General features: G+C 31.9%; 1 protein-coding gene across 1 annotated transcript in view; it reads left to right on the forward strand.

Moving 5' to 3' along the window:
• The window catches only part of ADCY2 (adenylate cyclase 2), a 605,008-nt gene that overhangs the window by 14,838 nt on the left and 567,826 nt on the right, over nucleotides 1-22,344 (forward strand). Inside the window, exon 2 of the mRNA XM_031946113.1 lies at nucleotides 6,056-6,253. Within this exon, the coding sequence (XP_031801973.1) occupies nucleotides 6,056-6,253 (198 nt within the window). The remainder of the gene's footprint in view (nucleotides 1-6,055; nucleotides 6,254-22,344) is intronic.

Here is a 22,344-nt window from a genome sequence, read left to right on the forward strand (position 1 = left end):
TGTGAATTGGTTTAACATTTAAGAAATAAATATGTCAAAATGTGGTGATACAACCCTGATTTCCAGAATTTTTTTCTGCTTTTCCTGGGTACTTAAAAAGTTCCCTTCAGGTATCATATAGCTTTCTCCTAAACTACTTGTAGAGCCTTTACTCTGTTTTTCTCATAATATTCAGTCTGTCCCTTCCAATGATCACCACTAAATGCTACTATCTCATGGAAACTTTTAGGATGCAAATTGAAAAATTCAAACTCTTTTGGTCTTCCAAAGTTCACAAGATCCTCTCCTTTTTAAGAGAGAGATTATACTGAAGCTGAAGCTGAGGTACTTCTCCTGCTCTCTCCCAACACACCACACACACACACACACACACACACACACACACACACACATTTCTGTACTGGTCTGATATTTTATAGAAGAACTATATGATATGATCAAATATTGTAAACAAATAAGGATTTAATCCCAAAAGATATTCTGTTCTGCTTAATTATAGTACTTATAATCAGAGTGAGAAACTGATTTATTCTTTTGAGATATTTTTCCATCTGGTAAAATATCATGGGAAAGTAGGATAGAGTGATTCAAATGACCCCAGCCCTTAATAGGATAAATTTAAGAAAAATAAAAGATATCACAAGATAGCATGGAGAAAAGAGGAAGTTTATGATAAGTGTATGAGAAAAGACTCATGGGATTGTACTAAAGCTAATCTTCAGACTTAGTTAAGGATTCAAAGTAATAAAGCTCTGAGATGAGACAAAATTCCAAGTATAAAGGACAGGCTGCCTAATGGTATGAAGAACAGAAAAATCAGTTTTGGTGGGAAAAGAGAGTGCATAAAGGATGGTAATGTATAAGTCTCTAAGTTCAAATTTCAGGACTTAAAAAGCTGAAAATAAGACTTTGTATTTGAATCTAGATGCTTCAGTATTTGTATCTTTTTAACTTAGCACCCAGCACATAATAAGCACTTAACTGTATGTTGATTGATTGGTTGCCTATTTAAAATGATTAAATTGTGTAATGTTTTATATTTAATTAGTCTTCTCTAGTCTAAATAAGTATATGTGCTTTAAAAAAGAGATTTAGCAGATTCTAATTGTGGTCTGCAAAGCCTATCACTATACTATAGAAAGATCTATTAAACTTTACATTTGAGAGGAACTTTGTATCTTAACATTTACTTGAAAATTATTGAAACAACTTTCTTTTAAATTTTTGAAATAGGAAACTTTAAACAGAGTTTCTCCTCTTTCTTTTAAAATTAAAAAAAAAACTAAAATTTAAAAATTTGTTATTAAAAAATAACAACTTTAAAGAGAGTTCAACTGAAGCCACAGACTATTGGGGTTTTATTTTGATAAAACAAGCTGGTGAAATGTTTGTGGCCCAGTTTTAAATTGTCACAAAGAGACTAAAGGCGAATTACTTTGCAGCACACACACACACAAAAGAACATGAAGAACTGGGGACCAAAGAAATATATGAAAGCAGACTGGCCCCTTAAAATTTTAGAGAGCAACCTTTAGTTCATATCAAAGCTGTTCATTAAAATATCTTAACCTGAAAGAATAATTTTGTATAGCACTGATGCTCTCTCTGTTCAATACCATCTAAATGGAGGCTCATATTATTTTCAAGGAAATACAAGAATGAATATGGTTAAGGATGGAGAGGCAGGTGAAAAAGGATAGCTTTATAGAAAGATCACAAAGAATGACTTACCATCTAAAATAAAAGTGCTATCATACAATACGTGAAAATGGTGAGCTTTTAATTAGCCTAACAATTAGATGGAATACAACATTAGCAGAAAAGCATTTGGAAAGGAAACAAATTCTGAATTGAAAAGAACTATCCAGATGGACTGATGCATTAGAGGCACTATGCTAGTAATTTCATTGTTTTTGCTGCTTTTTAGTGCATTTATTTAAGAGTGGAATCTGTTCAAAGACTAGCCCTTCTATCCTTCTATGGAATATGAGGAGGTAATGTGATTTATCTTGAACTGAAAAGATTTTTTAAATTGTTTTAGTATCAGTCAACTTTAAAATTATCTATGCTTTTGCCAAAACATTTTAATATTGATCATTGTTACTAAAGATTATCTGGGAGAAAACCATTTTTTAAAAGTATGTTTCTGTGTTACCATGGCTTTGTTCCTTTTTCTGTACATTTTGAACTGTAAGTTGGAAGACATTCAGAATCTTGCCTTCCTATGATTAAGGAAATATCCTCAGTTAATTGATCTTAACCTTAAGAAGACATTTAATTGAAATGATGGAGTCTAGGAAGGAAAAACAGGGAGAGACAGAGACAGAGACAGAGACAGAGACAGAGACAGAGACAGAGACAGAGCCCAGATAGAACCTTTTGAACTCCTTAATGAATATCTATTTTTTCTTTGTGATATTTTTTAAACTTCTGTTTCATTGAAGAACCCACATTAGAACCTTGCACAAATATAGTTCAAAAGAAAAATGCCTAGGTTAAAGATTGCTCCTCTTTCTTAGGGAGTTCTTGGTTCTTCAGTGTACCATCCCTTCAGAATAAAAGGCTGACAGAGATGACCATACCAAATGATGGAGTCTTAGGACTAAAAGAGATTTTAAGATTTATATAGTTGAAGTCAAATCTGATAAAGAGTAGGGATAGATTTTATCCTCTATATTATATCTGACAAATGGGTAATCAGTCTTTGTTTTAAGATATACAGTGAGTAGGCAACAGCAACATGGTACAACTGAAAAAGTTCATATCCTAGAAGTAGAGGCCCTGGGTTCAAGTCCCAACTCTACTGATTATTATATGTTTGACCTTAGGCAAGTCATTTTATCTCTATGGACTTCAATTTACTCCATTTGTAAAATGAAAGAGTTGGTCTTGGTGGCTTCTAAGATCCCTTCCACCTTTAGATCTAGGATTCAATGAACTTCCCAAAACATCTTATAGGCTTCAAGTAGCTTCAATTTTTAAATTTTTTCCCCCTTCAGCTGCATATACTTTTTCAGCAACTTTCATTTTATATTATCTCAAAACAAGAAGGAATCTTAGCAGTTTATCATGTCCTTTTACAAATGATGTTACTTAAGCCAGAAAAGTGGAGTTTTGGCAAGATCCAACAAGTGTGCACACACACAAACACACACACATACACACACACACACACACACACACACACACACATATATATATTTAAATTAGGAATTTAATAATGTATGGATAGGGAGATTAATGATACGATATATTATGATGTGATATAATGAACATGTATTAAATACCTAATTGTATACTCAAGGCACTATGAAAATTACAAAGTTTTGCTAAAAATAGTCTCTGCCATCAGAATAAAATTAAATTATCAGAAAAAAATTATGAAGCTATAAGGTACAATAGTACTTAATAACAACAGCTAACACTATATATATGTATACATATATATATATATATATAATTTTAAGATTTGCAAAGTGCTTTGTATACATTATCTCATTCGATCATCATAACAGCTCTTTGAGGAAGATATTATTATTGACCTCATTTCAGAGATGGGAAATTGCAGAATAGAGTGATTAGAAGAATTGCCCAGCATCATACAGCTTCTCTGAGATAAGATAAGATTTGAACACAGGTCTTCATCATTCCAAGTATAACATTCTGTCTACCAAATCAGATTTTAGAAGATAGTAGGAATTTGACCTAAGAAGAAAAGGGAATTTTTGGAATAAAGTAGATATATTTATTTTTTGGAGTACTCAGTGTACAGAGGAGATTAATCTGGGGTTTATTATAGGCTTTAATTGTCAAGTAGAGGAAATTAAATGGCAGTTGGAAGTCAATAAGAAGCACTTGAAAAAAATTTAGCAGAGCATATAACATTACCAGATCTAAGTAGGAAAAGGATTGTCCAGAAGTGATAAAGGTTATGAACTGGACAATGGTCAGAGCAAAGACAGAACCTTGGGAAATTTCCACATTAAGTAATTATAAAAGACTAAGAAATCAATGAAGATAATAATGAACTGGTAAAGTGGGGGCTAGGGAAAGGAACAGAACCTAGTATGTCCTACCAAAATGAGCTTTGGATATGAAATCAAAGAACCTGGGTTGAAACCAGCATTATTGCTTACTGTGTTCTGGGGGGTGTGTGTGACTTTTCTTTTCTAGAACTTAGTCTTCCATAAATGATGATATTAAAATAGATGACCATTGCGGTGGTTCATACATGTGAGTTCTATGATCTTAAAAAATAGAATAATATCTACATTCATTTAACAAATATTAAGTTCAATGCATTGTGTTATATAAGTAGCACAATAGACTTCAAAAATAATGAAATAAAGATGATACTGAAGAATGATCTATACAGTGTGAGAAGTATTCTAAATTTAAGCCTTAAAAATATTCTTCCTAAGACAAATTTTCTGATATTATTGAAATGAATGGTACAACATTTAGAAAACAATAAAATATATTGCCTAATCCACCTATAATGTTGTCATAATTCTAATTTAACAATCTGATATTCTTCTCAATATTTTAAGTCTTATGGATTAAAAGAAAGGAAAATAAAAAGACATTTTACTTTTTCAATTAAATCTAAAAGTAAAACTATGCTACTTTGTATAGAAAGTGTCAAATTGAAAAAGAGAATAGAAATATGGCAGGTGGGAATAGAACCATAAAATAAAAACAGAAGAATAGACTACTCTAATTCATCTTGCTTTGCTGCTTTCCTCTTCAACTTTTGGTACCCAGAATAGATAAATAATTATTTGCAAAATAATGCCCATTATGTACCAGGCTATATACTAAATGCTTTACAAATATAATCTCAATGCCTGTAGATTCTATTATGATACTAATTTTTCTGTTGAGAAAAGCAAAGAGATATTAAGTGACTTTTTCCAAGATTATACAGTTGTTAAGTGTCTGAGGCTAAAATTGAAACTGCATTTTCCAGACAGCAGGCCCAATGGCCTATCTATTGGGGTACCCAGTAGCCTATACAAGGTTCTAAATATAGAAGAACAAAAAATTTGTAAAAAAAAAAAATAGCTACCTACAAAATTGGGGGGAGGATGCAATTGTACTTAAGGTTTTTGTGTTGTTGTTGTTGTTGTTATTATTTTCTGAGTATGAAAGCTTGATCACATCACCCCACTATGCAAATCCTTCTTTGGGTTCCTATTACCGACCAATCAAAATCCACTCTATATGTTTCCAGTTCAGAGCCCTTTACCATTTTGCTATAGTCCAATTTTCTAGCAAAATTGTGCTTCTTATTTTATATTTCTCTCAAACAATTATTTCATGCTATAGGCAAACTTCTTTTCAAATGCTAAATTTTGTTTACAGTTTTATATTTTTACTATATTTGGTAGGCAAAAAGAGAAATCAGAAAGTAAGTATAACTGGAAATAGTAAAAAAAAAAAATACAGTAAAATTTTGCAAATAATTATTTACCTATCCTGGATTCTGAAAGTTGAAAGGGAAAGTAGCAAAGCAAGATGAATTAAAGTTATCTATTCTTCTGTTTTTATTTTATGACTCTTTTTTCAACTATCATATTTCTATTCCCTTTTTCAACTTGATCACTTTTATAGAGAGTAGCAGTTTACTTTTAGACTTAGTTGAGAAAGTAAAAATATTTTTAAAAGCAATGATTTCTATATGTATGAATATTTTTCTTTAATGTAAATCCAATTCTGTTCTCCTAAATTGGATTAGATAGATTTTATTTTTCTGAATTTTATGTTTCTTTGTATTGCAAAATTAATTTCTTGATTTATTATGTATTGTATACATGAGAATATATTTGTTGTTACACTATAATATACTTCATATTATACGATTTATGTATAAGGTCATGTTTCTATTTTGTATTAAACTTAGTTTTCAAATGTTTAAGCCGGTTTACTCTTGAAAGAATGGTTTTATTCTGATATTCTTTGACATTGGTTATCGATCATTGGATTTTAACAACATAAATACTTTTTTAATCCAAGTGTCTTTATATTGATACATATTTTCCATTTCTCTTCTCAGGAAGCTAAAGAGCATGTGGCATTTTTAATAACAGTTCCAACTGCCCTTGCTATTTTCTTCGCAATATTTATTCTCGTCTGCATTGAATCTGTATTTAAGAAGCTGCTTCGTGTTTTCTCCTTGGTAATATGGGTATGCCTCGTTGCCATGGGATATTTATTCATGTGTTTTGAGGGATCCATTTTTCCTTGGGACCAGGTAAGATTTCAAAAAAAAAGTTTTTTTATTTCTTTTTTTTCCACAATTTGATTATAATTTCTGTAATCTATTCTAAAATAAATAATTTTGTAAGTGAGTTACTTTAAGTAGATATCTTAAAAATAAGCAAGTTGATTGATAATACATTTTAACAAGATACTTTCATGTCAATATATTCAAAACAGAAATAAGAGCAACAACAATGACAATTTAGTCACCACTACTTAACCCTAAGCCTTAGAAAATGAAAACATTCAACAGAGATTTATGCCATCAACTTTCCTTTATATGGAAAAGATTTTTGAGGAACTCTTATCAGGGAAAGAAAGATGTTGGAAGAATTTCATAAACAAAAGGCTATTTTTGAGCAAAAAGCAGTTGGTGGATTTTAGCTGGAAGTTGTGATGCATAAGTATGGTTCCTGCAACTGTGAAGGCTGAAGATGGTAGATCATTTAAATGTGGCAGTTCTGAGCTTCAGAACTAAAGTCAATCAAATCTAGCACCAGTATGATGAGCCCCTGAAAGTCAGAGAGAGGTAAACCAGGTTGTTGAAGTAAAAGCAAATTGTTTTATGTTGATAATAGCATACATAAAAAGCCTTCTTTTTGATCAGCAGCAGTCGTATTATGAATGGCTGCTGTGCTTTCAGACAGGGGCAGATAAGAAGATGCAAATAAATAAAACAAAATGGAACACAAAATATGAAATGTAACCACATATTGAGAGTTTTTTCCAAGACAACTATAGATATAATGAAAATGTTTTAGTTCATTAATTGACACCTCTATAGATAGGAAGAATGAAAAGATTGACCAGTTTGATGATTGACAGTCACTCAATTACTTATATGAAGATTTTAGAAAATATTATCAAGACTCAAAAGAGCAGAAACAAAAGTGCTTCTCTTATGAATATAAATGATGTACTTAAGGTGTTCTTTGGGGAATTCCAATTTTTAGGCACTCTATGGATCAGTATGTTCCTAAAATAATAGGACAGAAGTGTGAAAACCATGTATTTTAAAATCAGTTGGAGTCAGGAATTCAGGTTAGGGGAAAATCGTCTTCTCAGTGAAGAAAGATTGGAGGTGGAAGAGAATCGGCGATAGCAATGTGTGCAGCTGAGTCAAGAAACTAGCTAGACCAACAGCCACCTGACCAGCAGCTACAAGCATGGAACCCAGGCCAATCTCACCCAGCTTCTCTTCCTGTCTCTGTCTCCACCCACCAAAATCGTCATTTCCTATACAACACATCAGGACTTGCACAGAGAGTGGGCAGGGACCATTCTTTATCCAATCATGTATATTAATAGAGTATAGTCCAATTACTATCTAGCCTCATGTACTTGGGACCTCAGTGCATCAACTCAAACCTCATCCCATTACACAGAAGCCCTTACCAATGTGCTTACTTACTGGTAAATAGAAGACATACATTTTAAAATGCATTTATCAAATAGAAAAGAGAAGAAAATGACAAGAAAACATCCTCCTATATATATATATATATATATATATATATATATATATATACACAGAGATTACCACACTACTGATAGGAGAAAATATAAATGACCAGAGAATATTGATACCTCATACTATTTAGAGGTCATATGACCAGGGTATATGCTTAAAAGACCACATGAAACTAGTTCACACCTCTGCTGCAGAGCTACCATTGTTCTTTGGTGATATCATTGCCCTGCTTTCTGCTACTTTGCTTCAGTGCTATAGAACATAATTGTTTTCTGCTGGATGTTGTATCTAATTCCATTATTTCTACTTGTTAATTGTTAATCTATAATTGCTAAACTATTATTTGTTGCCATATGCTGAACTTTAGCTCTTTAATGTCTTCAGGGTCCTCTCGAGCTTTGGTGCCATCTATTGAGGCACAAGACCTTACACACTTCTTTGACAGAGGCCAGCTAATTCTTTTTTAACATGCAGGACTCAAACACAATACTACCTAGTCAAACATTCAGTCAAAGCTAGCAGAAGATGCCAAACTAATATTGATTTGTAAATCTTAGCTCAAGAAATTAAGTTTCTCTCCCTCACAACATTCTGCCCAATAAACATGAAGCAAAAGCTAGAGGAAAGAACAGAAAGCTAGATAGAATAGACAGTCCGTATATGTGTAGCCTTGTTTCTCATTCTGTTGGGGTACACCATAATGTTAGGGTATTGGGGTGTATGTAATATCATCTCTGAAATAATTCATGCTCAAACCAACTTCAAAACAAGCAAAGGGCATTTACTGGCATTATGCACTCTGAGGGTTAAGGGAAAAGAGCCACCCAGCAGAGTAAAGTGAAGAGTAAAGTAAGACAGCAGGAGAAATGGGTAAAGTAGGAAAATTGCTCTGATATGTTTGTACAATTTCAGATAAAATGAGCATGGGAATAATTCTTGTGATTAGATATATCTCACATAGAATATGCTTGGGAAAAGTAATATTTTTCCTAGTGAGCAGTATATTGGTACTGAAAAATGGTGGAAAAAAAAAAAAAACTTATCAGGTTAATGGGACTGGAGTTGCAGTTAAGATTCCAACAATTCAAATATTTTCCAGTAATAAAATTGCTGTGTTTTTCTGCCACATTCTGGTTAGCACAAACCTTACTAACCTTACTATTCCTACAATTGAAAATCTGAGAATTATGGGAAGAGCTGATTCAAATGTTGCTGAGTAAGGTGAGAAAAGCCATGGAAATAATATACACAGTGATTCACAATAGCTTGTAGAAACATTTAAAGGCAGCATAACTGAGATCAACCACAATGAACATTCAGCTGGTGCTAAAGAACAGATAATGAAATATTTGCCCTTTCTTGGTCGAGAGGTGAAGGGTTATAAGTGCAAAATGCAACACCTGTTTTCCAAAGCAATAATTTTGTCATTTGGTTTTACTTACACATCTTCATTTGATCCCAGGGAGCATTTTCTGAAGACTGAGAGTGCATATAAGGAATTAATTGATATAAAAATGAAAACAATTTAGAGGTTCAATATTTTTTTAAAAAAGAAGATACTTTTCATCAAGTCTATATACTTTATTGACAATGGAAGCATAGGAAGACTTCTGGTTTAAAAGGATACATTTACTTTTAGAATTTAGATTTAGAATTATATGCTAAACTTGATCAATTATTGCTAAAATTTGCTAGTTAAATGTGGCCTAGTCATTTCTTTAGTACCTCCTAAGACTGAAAATTAAAAGGAATAAAAGAATACTTCCTCTCTGCTAATACATTTTCAGCCTAAAAGACAGAGAATGAGGACAATCATTAATAGCAGTCTAGTGCTGCTTCTTAGAAGACAGGAGAAAGGATTTATTAAGTTCCTATTACATGCCAGACACTGGGCTAAAAGATTTTTTAAAATTCATTTCATCCTTACAACACTCTGAGAAATAGGTGATATTATTATCTTCATCTTACAGTTAACTAAGACAGTCTGAGATTAAGTGTTAGGATATATCTAAGACTGAATATCTTTCCCTAAATACTTTTTAAAAGATTACAATATGTTCAATACTTTTTGTTTCAAAAATCTTTTTTCCCCTTAAAATTTTCAATAAAAGGCTAAATATTCATTTTTAGGAGATCATAAACCAGATTTCTCTTCAGGTAGGGGGTGAATTAGATGCTTTGTAGGCTCCCTTCCAGCTTTAAGAGTCAGTATTTCTGTTAATACTTCATTACTGAGGGAGATGAACAAATGATGAGAATTTTCAAAAACAAAAGAGCAAGTAATGACATTCAAATTTTCTTCTCTAATTTTTCATGGTAGCTTGTTACACTATTTGGGGAAATTTTAAAAATTATAAAATAAAATCCTATTTATTGATAATAGTATTCATATAATCATTATTAATCTACCACCAGTGCCTCATTTCCTAAAATATTGCTAAGATATCTAGCCATATAGAAGTTATACAGAATTAGAATGAATCAGAATTAAAATTATTTTATGAAAAAATATTTCACTAAAAAAGAAGTTAATAACATATTGTATTTTTTAAACAATCATTTAGATAAACTTTGTTCATAAACAAGCAGTTTTAAAATTTAGACCAACAACAAAATAACAATAAGAAGCACAGGAATGGGCTATTTGCTAGGTATTAAGACGTAAGTTCAGATGCCACTCCTAAAGCTTGTTACCCACAGGAATCTCAGTAAATCATTTATTCTGTGTCTTTTGGGCCACCAACTAGGACTTTTGTATTGAAATAAGAGAGGGATTATAATCTGCATCTATGGAAGATGTTCCCTATGTGGAAAAAGATACAGATCTTTTACATTTTCAAGTGACAAATAAAAACTGATAGATTTTATTGCCTTATTCCTTGGCATTTATTCAGGCATGAGATATTTTAAGAGAATTATTTTCTTTAGAAACAAGCTTCAAGTGAATTTAGGCATCTTCAAGTATCTAAATGCTTACTTCAACTTTTTAAAAATAGAAAATGCTCCTTAAATATTCTACTCCCCTTCCTGTCTTCTAAAATAGAAGATAACAAATATAATTTCATGCTATTTGATTTCAGCATCATCATAACAACCCATTTTATATTGTATGTAAAATTGTATACCTCAGAAAGAGAATTAGAGAACAAAACACAAGCCACTGTAACAGAGACTCTTAGGAAGCTGTTCCTGGTATAGAGGATTTTTTGTTCTTGTTAGTTTGGCTCTATTCTGGAAAAGTTGAAGCTTCTGGATATATTGCCATTACTACTTTTACCTAAGCCATTACTATTTAAGTTTTATTTTTTTCTTTTCATTTCACAAGTTGCAATATTCTAAAGATGGAACCCAAACCCATAGCCTACCTATAGACAACATAATATGAATGAAAGAATACGGATAAATAAAGTCAGCAAGCATATATTTAGCCCAGGCACTTTACTAGATATTAAAAATAGCAAATAAACAAAAACCCTCTGAATCAGAGAGTTGGGTTCAAAACTCATCTATTCTATTAATCATGTAACTGGGTAGTGCACTTAACTTATCTGGGCTTTCACTTTTCTCCTCTGTGGAAAAAAAAGGCAGGTCTAGATACTTGTTTATGGTTTTTCCTAGACCCAACTCCAATCTTGCATTGTTGTTTTATTTTTCTTTTGGAAGTAAGTAGCTTTCTATTGATTATTGGTATCATATATGCTATTTTGGCAATTAAGAATCTCCAGTCAGATTCTGACATCTTTCCAGAAATATTTAATGTACCCATTGAATATAAACTATATCAAAGTATTAAAATATCAGCTGTTCCCCGATCTTGTCCTGAACTGTCCCATCTCATCTTTCCTTCCTTCTAAGACCCCTTTTAGGTGTTCTATCTTCTAAATTTCTTTGTCAAAAAGATCTGTTTTTCATTAAATAATCCTAGAGCACAATTTTCTCTAGAGAACATAGATACACCTTTATTTGTTCTATCTGTCTGAACTTCCATAGTACTACATGAATTTATTGAGGGGAAGAACAGTGTCATTTTCCATTGTCCCAACCATCAAACATTTGATTGAATTAATTAGGGTAATAGCAGCAGCAACAACAACAATAGATTTTTATATGCACTTTATAGTTTTATACTATCTCTCTTGAGCCTAACAATAATAAATACTATAATCATTATTCACCTTATAAAATAAATTAGAAAGATGAGGTTCAAAGGGTTTACATTATTTTGCCCTGATCATAAACATAGTGGGATTATGAATTTAGATCTTATAACTCCATGTTTTACCAACAGGCAAGCACAACTTCACAAAATTTACATGAAAACTAGGTTTATTATAAGAGAAACAAACCTACATGTGGAACAAAAGGATTCACAATCTATGAAGAAGTTTGTATTTTTAACAGTAGGACAAAGGAAGAAGATACCAGAAATTTCCATCTGAGGGAGCATGAGAAGAGAAAAGGTACAATGAAGTTAGAAAAAGAATAAAACTCTTCCAGAAAGAGCAAGGCAATGGCAAAACCCTCATTGTTTTCCCTTTGGAACTACTAGGCTTTGAAGATAAGGTGATTTGCTTATCTTTGAGTCCTTGCACACAAAACTTTCATATTTGACCATAGACAGATAAAGTTTTAATACGTGTTGCTTTATTAATCATGTTTTCAAAAGGGAAAAACCAGGGGAGAGATAAAAAAAGTGAACATAGCATGTGTTGATTTACATTCAGTCTCCTTATTTCTTTTTCTGGATGCATATGGCATTTCTGTTCAAAGTCTACTGAGATTGCTTTGGATTACTGAACCACTGGGAAGAACCAAGTCTTTCATAGTTGATTATCACAGATTCTTTCTGTTAATGTGTATAACATATCCTGGCTTTGCTTGTTTCATTTAACATCAATTTGTGTAAATCTTTCCAGGTCTTTCTAAAATCAGCTTGTTCATCGTTTTCATAGGAATTGCACAAGTAGTTCTTCAGATTAGCAAAGACTGACTAGCAACCATCTTGACCTCAAGGACACACAGAGAGTCCAGTTTGGGATACTTAACAATTTAACAAATTATGTCAGATGGGAGAGACTTCAATCAGGGTACATGCTCTGGGTCCAGGGTATCTGAAAAATATAACAACTCAAAAAATGAGTTCAGGGGACCTCTTAACATTATAGAATTTTTTGTAAATAGAAGAAGGAACCTTCTGAAGATTCCCCACTGGGGTGACTATGGCATATCTTTCCAGTTTTGCACAGTGTTACTACTCTGTCCTAGCAGGACACCTGTTGGGGTTGGCAGGAGGAATAGGCATAAAACCTCTCTTGTTCTCTAAAAAATAGCTTTCTTAACAGTCCTTATTTAATAAGAAGCTCCTAAGCCATGGTGGCAGACACTGTCAGCTATACTGAAGAATTTAGAAACTCTGTTGGAAAGGTTTTTCTTTCCTTTTAATCTCTTTGAATTGATCTGTGAAAATATGAAAAGTAAAACAAAAAAGAAAGATCAAGCAGAACACAAATTTTGAAGGAAAAACATTCACTTATTTGAGTAACACTGTTCCTTTCACTAATTAGTTGTTTCTTTGAGAGATTCAAATGACTGTCATAGACAAAATATACTACCCAAAAGGATATAGCTCTACTTAAGAACAAGTATTTGTCTATTAAAAATCACTAGTATTTTTTTCTAAATTATTTTTACTTGATCATTGGATGTAAATTCATTTAAACTCTAAGCATAAAATTATAAATATAAAGAAAAAACACAAGTATGACATTTAAACATTTTAAAATAGCAAACTTTTTTGCATCAATTAGAGATAAATCAATAATCATAAGTATAAAGAGAGTATCAATCCACAAATCTGGCCAAGCAGATTTACCTGAGAGTTGTGAGAATTTTAAGAATTAATATAAATGATGATTTGTCATTGGACAGTCAAATCCTATTTCAGGGTCTCCTTTCTGTTACTGTTCTAGGATTATTTACAGGACAATGACGTGTTACCTAATATTATCTTTTGTACATATTATAATACAAAAATAAATGTGTGTGTGTATCTATTGAAATTCTGAGCGAATAATTACCTTGAAGACTGACACAATACAAGGCAATTGCTTTTTGGCTTGTGTAACCTCTCTCCTCTAGATTTTGGTACAATGCAAAGAGTTCTAGTTTTGGGGTCAGAAGAAGTAAGGTAAAATCATAGTTCAAATGTTTAGTACCTGTCTAATTTTGAACAACCCATTTAAAATAACTAAGTCACAGTTTCATCATTATAAAATCAGAGCATTGACTTGGTGGTATCTGACATCCTTTCCAGCTTTACATCTATGATCCTGTGATTTGTTTTTATATGGATATAATGCAATTGGAGCACTAGTTCTGGAGCCAAAAGACTTGGCTACAACACTACCTTCTGATATTCAATGTGTTACCTTGGGAAAATCATTTAACTTAGCTGGGGTTCAGTCTCCTCTTCTAAGTAATTAAGTTATTGGACTAGTTGGAGTATAAGATCCTTTCCAGGACACTTACTCTCCTTTCTCTCTCCCTCTCCCTTCTTTCTTCCCTTCCTCCCCCCTTCTCTCATACATATATAATTATATGAATATTCATTCCAAATTTTGAAAAAAAAAGGGGGGGGGGCTAGTCTATATAGCTAGAGCCATTGGCCAGTACAAATATGACCTATAAAGGTATAAAGGAGCTTGTAGAAAATTTTCACATTTGACCATAGACAGATAAATTTTAATACATGTTGCTTTATTAATCATGTAGGCAAAAAGGAAAAACTAGGGGAGAGATAAAAAAGTGAACATATCATGTGTGGATTGACATTCAGTCTCCTTAGTTCTTTTTCTGGATGTATATGGCATTTCTGTCCAAAATCTACTGGGATTGCTTTGGATTACTGAATCACTGGGAAGAACCAAGTCTTTCATAGTTGATTATCACAGATTCTTTCTGTTAATGTATAACATATATCCTGGCTTTGCTTATTTCATTTAACATCGATTTGTGTAAATCTTTCCATGCCTTTCTAAAATCAGCTTGTTTATCATTTTTTATAGGACAATAATATTTCATTATCTTCATATACCACAACTTGTTCAGCTATTCCCCAATTGATGGGTATCTACTCATTTTTCAATTCTTTGCTGGCTCAAAAAGAGTGGCTACAAACATTTTTACACATGGGGTCCTTTTCTCTCCTTTATCATTTCCTTAGGACACAGACCCAGTAATGGCACTGCTAGGTCAATAGATAACAATATTTAACAGAGTTTATCTTCATCATTATTGGATTTAAATCTTTGATTAACATTTTCAGTCTGTCCACATTTATTTCAGTATTCAATACTTAGTAAAGAAAAATGTTAAAAGATAATTATAAAAATACATTAATGGTCATTTATCATCATAATATGTAAAAGTTAACTAAGGAATTCTTCATATTTTCAACTAGGAAGATGTAAAATAACTCAGCATATGCTTATATGTATTTTCTTTCCTTTTCTTTTTTTTTTTTTTTGGTGAGGCATTTGGGGTTAAGTGACTTGCCCAGGGTCACACAGCTAAGGAAGTGTTAACTTTCTGAGTTCACATTTGACCTCAGGACTGGTGCTCTACCCACTGCACAACCTAGCTGCCCTTAAGTATTTTCTTACAAAAAAATAGAGCATTTGCACATAAACATTTTCCTTTTGGGAAGGGAAAGAAGGAAGCCTTCTTCTAGACTTTGGGAGTACATGGTTTGCTTTTGCTTACGGAAATTATTCAGAATACCATACAATTATATATTTACTATATGAATAGCCAAATATGTTATTATATAGCCAAGAATTCAATCATTTATAACTGAGTAATCACTTTTGTGGTACATGTTTTCAAACAAGAAACCAAAGCAAATAGATAAGGTTTTTATGTTTGACTAAAAGTGAATAGATTTAAATGGTCTATATTATATGAAATAATTTTAATTGTTAAGTAATTGTGTAGTAATTGTTAAGTAAATGATAATTTTAATTTTCTTTCAAGTCATATTTTTCAATAAACATAAATTAAGCACCTACTCTATATTAGACACTTTGCTAGGTGCTGAAAATAAGAGAAAATTAAGCTCCCCTTCTTCCTTCTCTTCCCTTCTCTTTCTATCCAATAAGAAGTTTACATTTTTGTCAATTTTCACAACAAACTCAATCTTTGTCACAATTTTCTGAATGCCTAAATTGGTCTGGTCTTGTTTATACTTCTTGTAACCTTCCTCTCCATGATGAGTGATAATTTCATTAATGTTCATGATTATTAATCATGATCATCATTAATTACTATAAATTGATCTAATATTTTAGCACTTTCTTTGCTAAACAATGAATGCTGAGATATGTTTATTTCTGACTGAAAATGTTATTCAACTAATCCAATAACCAATAACTACAAGGGAAATAATATAAAAATATGGCACATAGGTTTCTCTCTTATCTATCTTAGGTTTCCCCCATATTTTCATAATGATAAACATCTTCTCCCTATTCCAATTAAATGTCTATTTGTGTGCATTTTTTCCCTAATGGGTATAGGCATTCCTTCTTCCCTTTCTCTGCACGATTGTATTATGAAAATTTAAAAAAATAAATAAAATAAATACTTCCTTAGTTTGGAGTGAGAGTTGAAAGGCATTGATTGACTTGTGATTATCTATTTTTTCTCATTTTTTATTAACTTAAAAAATCTACATTTATTTTCTCTTTATCAATTCTTCCCTCTTAAGATTTGGAGGATTCTAACAAACATTCATAATAAAATAGATATAAGCACAGATGAAAGGAACAGATTTAGAGAAGTCTGGGGAGAGACTTCAATGAATTCATGTAGAATGAAGTAAGAAAAAGTGGGAGATAAATTTCTGCAAGATCAAAACTGTTTGTTTGTTTTTTAAACTCTCTGTAATCAGATCAGTTTTTTGGTCAGAAAAGATAATCATCTGTTAACTTAGAAAAGACAAAAAATCAATTGATTGATAAAGGATTTGAATGAAAAAAAAAGCATGTCCTTAGGCTATCTTTGATAACATTTCACTGAAGGTTGTGTGCAAAAAATGCTGTATTTGCAAGCACTTACCACACTGCCTAACATGATAGGAACTTAATAAATGCTCATTTCCTTGCTTCCCTTTAAGGCTGTCTAAACTGTGACCAGGTCCTTGCATTCTAGTCTTATTTCGTAGTTCCCCTACTTATCTTCCAGAGTAGGATACTCAGTTTTCATCCAGCTGATCCTGATCTTTCTTATCTGAGTTTTTGCACCCTCCCTCCATGCCTAGAATATAATCCTTCCTCAATAGTTTCCTGAACTCTCCAGGATTTTGCAAAAGATGGAGGGAATATGCTTTCTATACATCTGCTATTAACTCATTTTAAAGAACAAAAATTTGACTCATCTCAATACTTTAGGATTTGTTGTAAATTATTCCTTATTGTTTAGCAAGTGACTTTTTTGAAACACACATATATTTTAAAGATATTCTGCTGCTGTCTGACTGGGATTCAGACTTATTCTAGTAGATTAAGCAATTTAGTAAGCAAAGTTTTAACCACCAGCCAGGTTGAAGAAGGAGGGGAAGAAATTTGGAAATTTTGGATATAGCACCAAATTCCTAGGAAGGAATAATCCAGAGTTTAAAATATTCCCCATTAAGAGTTGCTAGGCAACATCTCAGCCTCACCTCTATTTAGTATTTCAAATTTCCTTATCTCAGCAGCTGCTACATCAACTTCACCTACCTCATAAACTAAGGAGCAAAGTATAGACCTTCAAACCAAATAAAAACATTTTTATGGAAGAATTTTAAATCTTGATTTCTATATTTAGAGTAACCAAATAATGAAATATCACTCATTTTTTCATGACAATTGTAAGAATAAAGAAAATTATTTTGTCTTAATAATATCTTGAAACTATCATTATCTTTCCTTTAAGTCTCCCATACCCTCATTGTGAACTACTTATATTCCTAAATTGGTTCATTTTTTTCATCTCTCTTTTGCACCTTCATCTCTCTCTCTCTCTTGAAAGAGTATAAGTTCCTTGACAGCAAGAACTATTTTTCATTTTTGCTTTGTTATTTATGATGTTATTCATTAGCTCAGTACTTTGTAACCAGAAAGCCTTAAATGATTGTAGAATTTAATTATGTGTTATGTACTAATTTTTTTTTTGTATTCCCAAAGCTCCTTTACATGATACTTGGCATATTATAAATACTCAATAAATAGCGTTTTAATTGTCTGATTGATTGATCATTACTTAAAATATTTGTGGATAACAATTATATGTCTTATTCTTCAGTGTAGTTCCTCCCATGCTGTGAAAACCCAATAAATATTGCACTCTTCATCCTCTCTCTTCCAAGTGAGGCTGGACTAAAGAGTTTCATTTGCTTTTGCTTAATATGCATTTTAAGAGTTCCCACAGGTGTTTTTTAAAATTTTCTTTTAGCTATTCTTAACATGCTTGCTAGGCTTCAAAACACATGAGTAAAAAGAATTGGTGATGATAATGAAGAATAAATTTATCCCCCACCACACACTCTCTTTACTTCTGTCATGCATACTTTTCTATGAATCATCTAGCACTCAATGTCATCAGGAAAACCATTTCACCATATGTGATATCTATTACAGAGCTAATTGAGCTTAAAATTGGATTTCTATCATTTGTTCACAATAATACTGCTTACCCTTGTGTGTAAGTGATTACTAATATTTCTGTTTAGAAGACGAAAATTTACCTCCCGGATATAAAAAGAAACAGTCCAAGGCAAATGTCTCATTCAGTATAGTTCAGAAAAAACTTTGGTTTACACATATAACTCACCTCTCAAGTAGTCATTTTTCCCCACAAAAGAGGGGGTTTTCAGGTGGATGGATGAATAAGTAGAAATAATGTAAAAACTCTCACTGTCACTCATAGGACTAGAAGGAAGGTCTTTTTTGGTAAAGAGAGAGAATACCCTAGTAGTATTTTTCACTGTGACATCCCCTGGGGCAGACATTTTTCCTTAACCTTCAAGTTCTATAGAAAGTGCTTAAGGCTTCCCTTAGACTATAGAGGAAAGGGAAGATTCCTTACTACACACTTATTAAAAATTTTTAGTTAAAATTAGACTAGGTAAGCATTCCATTCAAACTCTTCATTTTTATACCAAATGGGACTTTATTATTATAAGATCTATAACTAAGCCAGGACATTGAAGAATGTTCATTTTCCCAGCTGCCTATAACAACAGTTAAAACAGAATTGCTGGTAAATACATAATTATCTATGCTCAATAATGTAGGCTTGGATCAATTTTATTAAAATCTTAGATCTATGGAACTGTAATCAGTTTCAGTTTGAATTCAAGTTCTCTTACTTGAACTCAGAGTATCCCACACTGATAATTCTTGACCAAGTAATTCATTCTTTTCTATATATATATATATACATGTATACCCAGTACAGTCCTTCCCAGGTTCAATGACATATACCTCTAAGGGAAAATAACATATGATGAATGAAAAAGGAATTCCTGTTATGATTTATAGAGATTCTTTGAAGGATTCTCTAAGAATGGCTTTCCTGATTGTAGAATGCATGCTCTAGGGCTTTCCTCTGGTCAAATAATAGATGACCAGCTGAAGAGCTACATCTTTTGCTGTCCCTTTTGTCCTAAGTCATAATCTAAGTTGAGACAAAGTGAGTGAACATGATAGAAATTATGGTTAAAGAATATCACTAGTTCTGCCTGCTGAAATCATTGCATAATTAGCATATATGTGTTTATGCTCTTCCTCCCTCTCAGTCATATTGCTCCAAAGTTCTAAGTATGGCAAAGAATTTGTTCATCTCTTTCAAGGCAGAATGTCTGACCAAAGAATATCTATAGCACGTTGGCAGTTTGAGTTACTCTATTTCCTTCTTTTGTTGATAGATTTCCTCTGGATTTTCATTTGGTTCAATTGTATACAGAGGATGGGAGTTAGAAAATTCAATAGGAACAATTAATAGTACAGGGAAAAATTAATTTAGCCTCTTAAAGAAGGGCAAAATTTTTTTTCAATAAAGAGGTACTACTATGACCTCTCTATTGTTTATTGTAATAAATTACAAATTTAGGCACAAGTTAAAAAATTTACTCTTTACCTTCATATTCTTATATGATCCTTATTGCTGTTTTTTTTTATTCTATAGCTTATGAACTCAATAGTAACATTTATATTATAAAGAACAAATCCTTCCTAAGAAATGTAATCTAAGTTGAATATCCATGGAGTTTTTATTGCATCATATTGACATCATTCTTTGGTGGACAAGAAGATGAAAAGTCTGAAAAGTTTACAGCAAGGAAAAAAAAATTCTTGCATCTTGTAGAATTCTGGCATGTTGAATTTGAAATTAGTCCTATGATTATTTGACTTTTCCATCTGCTCTCAGATATTGCTACAATCACATTTTATTCCTTCCACTACTCTTCTTTTATAAAACTATCACAAAACAATTTTTTTAAGTCTTGTGGATAAACAACTCTTAAAATTTGAGTGCCAATTATATAATTTGTAGATTATCATAGGACTTTTATCCTTGGTTAAGCATCAAGCCTACCACAAAATTTCATCATTCCTTTAATGATTTCCATTAGTAAATCCAAAGTAAATAGAATGAGTAGAAAATATTGAAATTCAATTAGTGGCTTTTGTGACATCAGTGATTTCTAAAATATAAACTAAAAGAACAGATATATCTTGTTTCTTTAGAGTAATTTCTACTTTCTATTGATGTTAAAGTGAATTCATTGAACCTGATGATATAAAAATTGTTATAAAAATCCTGGAAGATCTTTTCTGTTTTCCTTATGTTTATTGTACTCTTTCTATTTGTATCTATAAATGTCCTGAATTATTATAAACTAAATTGGATTTCTCCCTTAAAGTGATGGTTTTGCCTCTATTTCTGTCTAGTTTATACAGAAATTTCCTTCTATTTAATGAAAAGACAAGATTATGCTTACCTTTGTTGGGTAAGTTATTGTGGTTATAACATCAGCTCTTTTGCTCTATGAAATAAATTTTTCCAATTTCTACAGTCCTTCCACATAGAAGCTGGTAGATCTTATTTAGTCTTTATTATAGCTCACAATATTTAAATTGTATTTTTTCTTATATTATATAGAAGGCATAACAGAAAAAAAAAACCTATAGAGCAGAGTTTTTGATAAACTTAGGAACACATTTCAGGGGAAAGAATTTTGGAATTTTAATTTTGTTACATTTTGTCTACTTTGATAATTAGAATACAAACATTTCAAAAAGTGATTTATTCTATACGATATCTCCCACCTACCATTTAATAAAAATTAAGAATCCTTCAGTTTTCAATAACTAGTACTAGCAGAAAACCTGTGGAGATTGAATTGAATAGAGACCATGGTGAGTGTTAGAATAGATATAATCAAACATGGCCCACAACTGTCACAGAATATCCTGAATTAGAACAAAATATGTTTAAGGATATTTAGCAAAATAAAATTAAAAAAACATATGTAATGTTAGAGTTTGAAATTATAAATATGTAGTCTGAAGGGACTTTGTGGGAGGAGGAAAGGTGGGTATGTGTCAATCAGAGTTAAGGGACTTACCCAGGGTTACATAACTAGATAATGTCAAGTATCTGAGAACAAATTTGAACTCAGATCCTCCTGTCTCTAGGGTTGGCACTGAATCTTCTGCACCACTTACCTTCCCTTTAGGGATGCTTATGTATGTCTTAGTGACTCCCATTTCTATTTGAGTTTGAAACTACTGTTGTAGAAGAAAAGAAGGCAATAGTTTGGGAGGTTATTTTTTCTTATTATCCTTACTTTTGGTCTTCTTTCTATTTCCTCTTTTTACCCTCCAATGGCAAGTCTAATCATGAAATAAATCTGTCCTGCTATTGCACTGATATTATCTTTCCTCTAACTCCTACACTCTCATCCTTATTCCATCCTATGTAGAGTGAAGATGCAAGAGTGTATGTATGAGAGTATGAGTGAACATAGCTATTTTCACCAGTCTCCAGTCTCAATCTTAATTAAACATCCAAAGTTCCTTCTTCTTTAATATTTCACTGGAGAGTATGGAAGACCATTATAGCCTGGTTGTGATGATTAAAAGATATAGTGGGTGCGTGTGGAGCCAATGCCTAACAGAACAAGGAATGTACTAATAATTATAGATATTAAAAAATCAAATGGGCTTCTATAATGCTTGATGAAGTTCTCATAACTATGTCTTTGAGGAAACAATGGATAGTCACTCTTCATTGTTACTTTTTTCTTTGTCACTCTTAATTATTATAGAAATCAGTAACATCAATGGGTTGCTGAATGACAAGATGAACTGGAAACAAATCTATCTCATTTTAGCCTGATTCTTTAACTAGGCAAATATAACATTCATTCAATCAAAATACTTTAAACTAAGTTAGAAAAATCTTTGAAAGCCAGTCAATGAAGTGAAAGGATGCCAGACTAAATAAGTCTGCTCTAATTGGCCTTGGGATTTTATTATTCCCTCTGGCTCTGGTATAACAGCATACAG

This window comes from Sarcophilus harrisii, chromosome 1 (assembly GCF_902635505.1).
Source record: "Sarcophilus harrisii chromosome 1, mSarHar1.11, whole genome shotgun sequence".
NCBI classification, from domain to species: Eukaryota; Metazoa; Chordata; class Mammalia; order Dasyuromorphia; family Dasyuridae; genus Sarcophilus; species Sarcophilus harrisii.